We start from the raw sequence: 8,110 nt of genomic DNA on the forward strand, positions 1-8,110 counted from the left end.
GTCCTGGAAGCAAGCCGAATTTTCTATAAATATTATTTATCTACACAGTACATTCAAAAGCATAATTGCAGACAGCAAACCTCTTGATAACATTTTTCTGGACAGTTTATCACCGGATTTCTCTTTTTCTGTTTCATCTTTTGCAGGCTTTTCCTCTTTTTCAAAAGACTGTGACAACTGGATCTGAATTTTCTCCTGTCAAAAGTAAAAATCTGTCATCATGGAAATTATTTCAAACAATACCTGCACATGAACTCTTTTATACTATATGACCTGCAAAACAAAGAATTAACAAGGAAAATAATTGTCTTCATGTTTTCTGATCCCACATATAGTACATATGACCACAAAATAAAATTATTTATCAACAAATCAGAAACTAGAGAAGACACAGAAAGTACCACACACATTTTATAATTTACACACACTTCCAAATCTGAATGCTATTTCAAAATGAATCCAAAATACCTTGATACACATACAAAAATACCCCAGTATTTCAGATGTATACATTTTACAGAGCTTCTAAACTTCAGTAATGCATCATCCACAATACTTTCCCCCACCCATTCTTCACAATACTTGACTATAAAGCTTGTTTTAGGCGTCAATTTCATTTAGACAAAGAAAAAAAAAACCCCAAACACAAAGGTTTTAATCCAAGACAGACCACCCCAGATCTACAAAAAAGGAAAATATTTACAGTACAATATATCAAGGAAAGTTTGCAAACCTTACTGTCATCCAGGCGTAGATTCTTAACTTTGTGTATTTTGTTACAATGGCTTTCTGTGCAATCATCTCAAAATCTGTGTTTTTATACAAGTAGGTGAAGTATCATAAAACTTGTTTCCCAAATACAGCAAAAAAAGTTTCCCTTTGAAATTATAGTGACATAATGGTCCCCTGAATAGTGGAAAACTAATTTTTGTTTTTCATGCTTCTTTACTTTTAACAAGATTGTCAGTGAAGACTAACATATTTCAGACAGCAAAAACAGAGCAGGTAGGGCAAAATAGACACCCTATGTGTCTAAATGACTCCAAGAGGAAAAAAGGCAAAGTCCTGTAAGAGCAAGATTCCCCCATTACCTTTTAGCTCCCTCAAATGTTGATTTTGCTTGCCAGATGCACGGAGTTGATGCTATTACCAAGAACACCTGATCCTTCCCAACCCAAAGAACACACCCCTCATCCATTCTTGCCTGTCACTCTTCCCTCCTGCACCTAATCCTTTCCAACAAAGTTCTCACTCTTCCTTCAAATCCATTCTTACCCATAGACAGGCACCTACTCTAAGCTTCTCCTCACGTGTCGTTCCACAGACTTGATCTGACTCATGTAAGCTGGCCAGAGTTAAATATAGTCAGGATTCACCCAGGCTAAAGACTGTTTCACATGCAAATATATCCTTGTACAACCTGCAGTAATGCTCCTCCCTGCCACAGCACAAACTGCTCCCCCTGCCGTGGCTCCTTCAGAGCTAGGCCATGGGAACCCCACACTCATGAGGTTACATGGTTAAAAAATTATTTCAGTATGCATTTTTGGAATAACAGCTTTTTGAAATAAAGGGAAAAAAAACCCAAACAGTTAATAGTTTTATCAGCTCTCTTTCATTATGATTTTTCCCCCTACATTAAATGTTCTAATTAAACTTAATACACATACATCCTGCAAAGCAGCATTACAAGTGTGACGACTCCTCAGTTTCCATGACACTATGTATATCTAAGTCTGATAAAAAACCATTACCAATCACAAATAATGAACTCTTTTGTATAATTCTTTCCAAGTCTTGAGAATCCATTGGCCTACAAACTTTAAAGAATCCAAACCAAATCTTTGCATTCCTCACCTCATAAAACCTGAATATAATTCAAATGAGCAATTCATTTATCACCACGAAGTGCATTACACCTACTGTCCACCTGGCAGCTGCATAACAGCTAGTTGAAAAGGAAACAATCATGGTTTATGTCTTACTAAGAAATAATTTCTGAATTGGATCCAATGTTATTCTTGATTTTACAATACAAAACTATCAGTTAACTAAGGAGATTTTCATAGCCTGATTTTCCTTCACTAGAAAATCTGTTGACTACATACATACTCTACACTCAAAGTAAAAGCATACAGCAATAGTTTAGTCAAATTATTTCAGAAAGTACTAATTTTCATACCTCTCTCCCCAACGAGAGCTAAAAAGGGAATATGCATCTGAACAGCCAGTTCTTCTACTACCACCAATTCTACTTCAAAGTGTGATACAAGAAAACTGTGTATCAAAGGGCACTTTCTTGTGAGATTTCATGCTATAAAAACTGCAGCATCTAATTAAATATGACCTACTTGACTGGAAAGCTGCTGAAAAATCTTTCAGCTTCTATTCCCCTGAAATTCTTTTAATCCCACTCTGTTTGTAGTGGGTCTCTGCTGGCATACTGATTTAACAGACTCCTCACTCTTAACTCAGATCACTCTCTGAAGTCCTTATTGTAGCAGGAGAAATTGTCACCCAATGCCGATTAAACAAGGAAAAGCCAAACAAAAAGCACCCTCCCCCCCCTCCCAAACCCCATAAAAACCCAATAAACTTCTCCAGCTTAAAACACTTGAGAAAAAGGCAGGAGCCAGGAAGCATTACAAAATATTACTCAAAGGCCCTAAGTCTTTGGGTCCTGGCTTTTGACCAACAATCACCTGAATTTACACAGTAAATACTATAAACTAACGTTATATATAAAATAAACTAACATTACAAAACCTGGTCTTCTCCCTCCACTCCTCCTCCTTTGTGTTGTCTTATGTTGCAAAAAAAAAATAAATAAACCCCATCTTGTGAAGGTTTATTTACTCATTACCCATAATAACAGTCATGCATGTGGAAACAGCCCTTCCTTAAAGAGTTGGAATGGAGCATCCTTTTCTATTGTCAGTACTTTGTCTTAGACCAGAATCAGAACAACTCTAGCACCCAACTTTTATACAAAGGAAGGCAGGAGAATATAGTTAGTGTATTTACAAAGATAAAATATCAAATCAGTTACTTTCCTCCTTCTGTGATAAATTGATAGCTTTCATAGCACCTTTTAGTAAAAAGCTCTCAGTGGCTTTTAGCAATCAAGGCTTAAAAATCTGTGAGCTTTTGCTTAGGTTTCTCAGTAAGGAACAGTATCTTTTTTGATGTTGCAACTGCTCAAGAAAACAAGCATAGCAGACAAATTGATCTGTGTGACACCGTCTGGTCTGTCAACCTCTCTTGCAGCCTTCTGAGAAGAAGCTGCCAGCGATGGCAGCAGAGACTTGCTAAGTGCCTTCTACGCCTGCACAAGTTTTACCTTGCTAAGAGCTGCTGTACACTCTGGTGTGGAAAAGGTGGCTGACAAACAGTCACAGGCAAGACTACAGAGTTATCCCAAAATTCACACCAGTTCCTAGGCAAGTAAGTTTATTTTTAATCCTATTGAGGCAAACACTTACTGATCATTAAAAATTGGATTCTTCCAATTGGCAACAATTTCATTCATCCTAACTATTAAAATCCATTTTAAGTATGAAGACAAAACTATTTGTCAGTTGCAATCACGGAGACAGCACAGCAATTACTTTTCCAGCAAGGGGAAGCCATGACAGCCAGAGAGTGCAAGACAAGCCATTGGACCTCCCACACATCCCAAGCACAATAAATACTTCAAAGTGTGGGGCTTGAGGCAGCCAGCAGCTGATAGGTGCTTACAGAATATATCTTCTATGCCATTCCCAAAGATTCTTCGGGAAAGAAAGCAAAATAGGTGTAGAAATTGCCTGTTGAGTTGTTACAGAGGCTCATGGAAGACTCGTCAGTGCCCCATACACTCCAGTATCAGAACTTGTAACAAATTCCTACTTCTAACTCTTCTCTTTCAACATGTATTTCTTCAGTCTACAGAGAGGAATTAAATTTATTATTTCCATCATTTGCAGTTATTGGGATTCATAACCCATTTTTTCTAGATAACTGTTTCTAAGGAAAACTCACAGTTCCAATTTTGTTTCTTAATCTACAGTCTGGTCTATGGTATTCCTTCCGTATTAACTTAGGTTGTAACACAATTAAATTCACCCTATAGGACTGGCCTTTACATCTCTTCTATTACTGCAATACTTCCTTTTAAAAAGAACCTTGCACTAGACAGCTAAGGATAGATTCCCAGAGGACACAGTAACAAATGCCATTTGCAGAGAATGCTTATTATAAGTGTCTGACTTTAAACCATTAAATACATGGTGCTGCATAGCACTGAAGGTTTTTAAAATCCTTACATATGTAATTAGACCCAGTGACTGAAAAAACACAGGAACAGTAGATTTTGTTTTAAATTCTTTGAAGTATTTTTACATTTTTCCCAGCATTTAGGAACTTCTTTAGCTGTGTTTTATCATCTTAACAGATTAGTCTTCAGATATACCTCAGGCATGTGCTAATAGAACTACCAGCACTTACTACTAATATGCAGGAATTTCGTTAAAACACACCAACTTACAATTGTTTAAATTTTCTAAATATAAAAAGCCAATAAATTAAGCTGCATATTAATCAACATCTTTGTTTTACTGATGGCAGACAGCAGTTAAAAAGTTTAAGACTGCCTCAACTGCACTGTAACACTAGAAAGTTAAAACAATAAAATCCCTCTTCCTGTTGCCCAGTTATCAACCATTATAGTTCAGAAAAACAAACCAGCAAATTCTTCATCTAATGTTGTCAGCTCAATTAAAGCTGTATTAGAAAAAAGATATTAAAATCATATGGTGTCTGCACATTAAAAAGAGTACCCAAAATATTGACCCTTGAACAATAAGTTACTTCAAATTGCTTCAGATACTTCAGTAATGTGATTTTTACCTGGAGGTCCTGTGATATTTCAGCTGTAGGAGGTGGTGGATATTCTTCACATACAGCAAGGCTCCGAACTAACTTTAACTTTGTGTTTGACTAAAGGAAAGTATGTAAAAAATATGGCTTATCAAAAATTAGATAAATAAACCATAAGCCGTCATTTTCCCCATTCATTTTATGTAAAACAAAATGGCTGAAAGCTGCATTTTTTAATAGTTTCAACAGAATAAATGATCTCCTTTAGGAAGAAAATATCCAAGCAATTGCAGCTTTTTGAAGGCACTGTCAGCACAATAGAGCACATCTAATGAAAAGTAAATAAAAATCTTTGGGAAAGTGTTTCTCTCCATAACAATAAAAAGCCACCAAAAATATAAAGGCAAACCACAAAAGCAGACAACTAGGCAAGACAAAAATCCAACAGAATAAAACAAAGCTTCAATGCTAAAAAATAAAACTAAAGGCACTTTTCACAAAGTAACAAAGCTTCATCAAGCATGAAGGGCTTCCTTAGCATGCCAGCACACAAGTCTACTGTACCTTTGACCTTTTTGCTGTCTGTCCAAAAGATTGCACTGGCCGCTGAATGATAGGCACAACAGAAAAGGTTGATATTAAACTCAAGAGTACAATTTTATTAATGCAAAACTCTGTACAGGAGAAAGTTTTAATGGTTATTACTGACATGATGGTCAAATCTGTGAAAGGAACAGCAGGTGCTTTTGGCTGAAGGATTATATACTCTCCCATTTTCATTGTGCTTGTCCTTGATTTCTCTTCTTCATTTATAAAAAACACATTACAGGAATTTAACAGGAAGCAATATTCTTGTTCAGTAAGATACAAGCAGTTTACTCTCTCAGCTGTCTCCTACATTTTAAATTCTTGTATCCTAATTTCCTTGGTAACTTGACATGGTTTTTTATAATTTGTCTTCCTATTCCTGAAATCTACCAAGAAAAACTGTATAAAAGAAAAATAAGCATTGCCTCTGTGAGAGGAACCCATAAAACATATGGGGTTGGCTTTTTTTTCATCTCAGAAGTATGAAAGTAGACTTGAAAATCGGCTACTCGTAATTTCTTTTAATTTAACTTAGTAACTTATTTGCATTAGTTTGCTCTCTCTCTTCCCATATCCCTTCTTCTATTACTGTTTCTTAAAAATAAAAAAGACATCAACAGAATTTTGCTGCACTAAGCATGACTGAAAGGTACATTTGAATCAAATTTTTAAGTAACTGCATACTTAAAACTAACTTAATCCTCTGTGGCAGTTACACAGAAATAGAAGCACGTACAGTGACATAATTTGTACTGGTTTCACTGTAGAAGTAAAACTGGTAAATAGATAACCCTTTAAACAGAACTGGTTTTACTGAGCACAGGTATAATATTTGTAAGGAAAAAGTAACACTGGTACTGAAATTTCAAACGTTGTTTAGTGGGCAATATTTCCTCCTTTAAGAAAGGGGTATCCTTTCAGAGGGAAACTAACCAAAAACTCTGTATGCAGGGGGGTGGATCTAGATGACCTTTAAGGTCCCTTCCAAACCATTCTGATTCTACAACTGAAAACTACATGAAGACAGCCCTCCCTTAGGAGCAGATGCCTATTAGGTGCCTAAATTTCTTAGCAGGACATACATATTGCTAAAAAGAACACCTACCCTAGAGTAAAGTGCTCTGTCACACAAAGGCAGAACCACCACTCACTCGCTCTCATTTTCCTCGAGTCCCAAATGTCTTTTTTGGATGTTGTGCCAGCTCAGCTGAAGTGCACAGAAGGGGAGCTCATTTAAGCTCTTTTCACTATACAACAGGATTTTAAATAGCAGCACTGAAAACTAACTCAACTCATCATCAGTTTTTTAAAGGAAGCTTGCTGAGATTTTGAGCAGCAAAGACAGTTCAAATGTTCTCATACCTGGAATAATACAGAGACTTTCAAGTTTTGCTGGTACGTGCAAAATACTTTTTTCTTTCCATCAGCTGTGCTGAAAGCATATATTGCATATTGAAAGCTGGTACTCTGCATATCCCTGGCAAAGCTTCTGTTATCCCAAGCTACTAAATTTTCAAGAACTGGATGGTTTCCCAGCCTCATATCTATTACTGCAGAATCAATTATCTTAGGTGGGTTCAAATCAAATGGTGTAAACTTAAAACCAAATCAGCACTGCCAGTGAAGTCCTCAGCTCACTGTCAAAACAACAGGCAAAAAACCCTACACTTAGGTAATTGTTTAACTTCTGCAAAATTTTGGAAGCTGTGAAGCCAGAATCTATCTGAAAAGAGTATGCAGAAGCAAACATCCAAACATCGGGGGGAATCAACTTCCCTCTGCAGGACATAAGACATTTTGAACCAAACAATTTCTGATACTATTAACCAAAACTACACATGACTTACCAAAGACAAGCATCAATTACTTTAAGAGTGATTTACAAAATAAAAACAGGTAAGAGATGGTTCCTACTTCCCAGCAACAATATAATAATTCCATTTAAATAATATCTGTGCAAAGCACGTCTCTTTCTCACCTTACCTCAGTAGTCTCAGGAACTCATTGCAGCCAAAATTTAAGTATGTTTGTTCAATGCCCGATAAAGTGAAGCAAAGGCTTCAAAATTTGAGATCTTGAAATTGAAATTTTCTAGTAAAAAATCTGAATTCTTTGTAAGAATATTTAGAACAAATGTGAGTTCCAGATTTCAGTAACAACAGGACAAGTTTGATGATCCACTCCTCTAAGTGTTTTGTGCATGTTGTAGCTCATCTTACGTTTTGCTTGTGAAATAACAGTTCTGCTTCCAGGTTGGAAAGCCAACCCAAGTGACACTGTCTATTATGCTGCAGTTAAAAAAATTATTTTTAATAAATGTTTTTTAAAGATAGCTGTTTGCAATACATGAGGAATAAGTTAATCAAATCAATATAATGTATTCAGGGATGTAAACTGAGGTATTTTAATACCATGGAGCTCTATTTCATGAGCATCTGACAGTAACACTGGGGAGAGCTGGGGGGTCACTGTAGGAGGGAGATTCTCCCTTGACTGAAATCACACAAACCTCAAAGCTACCTAAGTATCATGCCAACCATCATATGAGGACTTGTTATCTAGAAACAACTTCTAAAACCTTAGGCATGGATTCCTTACTTCCCTGCATGACTTTAAGGAGAGTCAAAACCTAAAATACAACCCCCCCCCTCCTCTAGCCATAACT

At 36.4% G+C, this 8,110-nt stretch overlaps 1 protein-coding gene across 1 annotated transcript in view; it reads right to left on the bottom strand.

The window, feature by feature from the left end:
* Positions 1-8,110, bottom strand: part of R3HDM1 (R3H domain containing 1) — a 49,579-nt gene that overhangs the window by 35,207 nt on the left and 6,262 nt on the right. Inside the window, exons 3-5 of the mRNA XM_010000393.1 lie at positions 5,422-5,463; positions 4,888-4,977; positions 81-195 (exon numbers count right to left, since the gene is read on the bottom strand). Of these exons, the coding sequence (XP_009998695.1) occupies positions 81-195; positions 4,888-4,977; positions 5,422-5,463 (247 nt within the window). The remainder of the gene's footprint in view (positions 1-80; positions 196-4,887; positions 4,978-5,421; positions 5,464-8,110) is intronic.

This window comes from Chaetura pelagica, unplaced genomic scaffold, assembly GCF_000747805.2.
Source record: "Chaetura pelagica isolate M959 unplaced genomic scaffold, ChaPel_1.0 scaffold386, whole genome shotgun sequence".
In the NCBI taxonomy this organism is placed as follows: Eukaryota; Metazoa; Chordata; class Aves; order Apodiformes; family Apodidae; genus Chaetura; species Chaetura pelagica.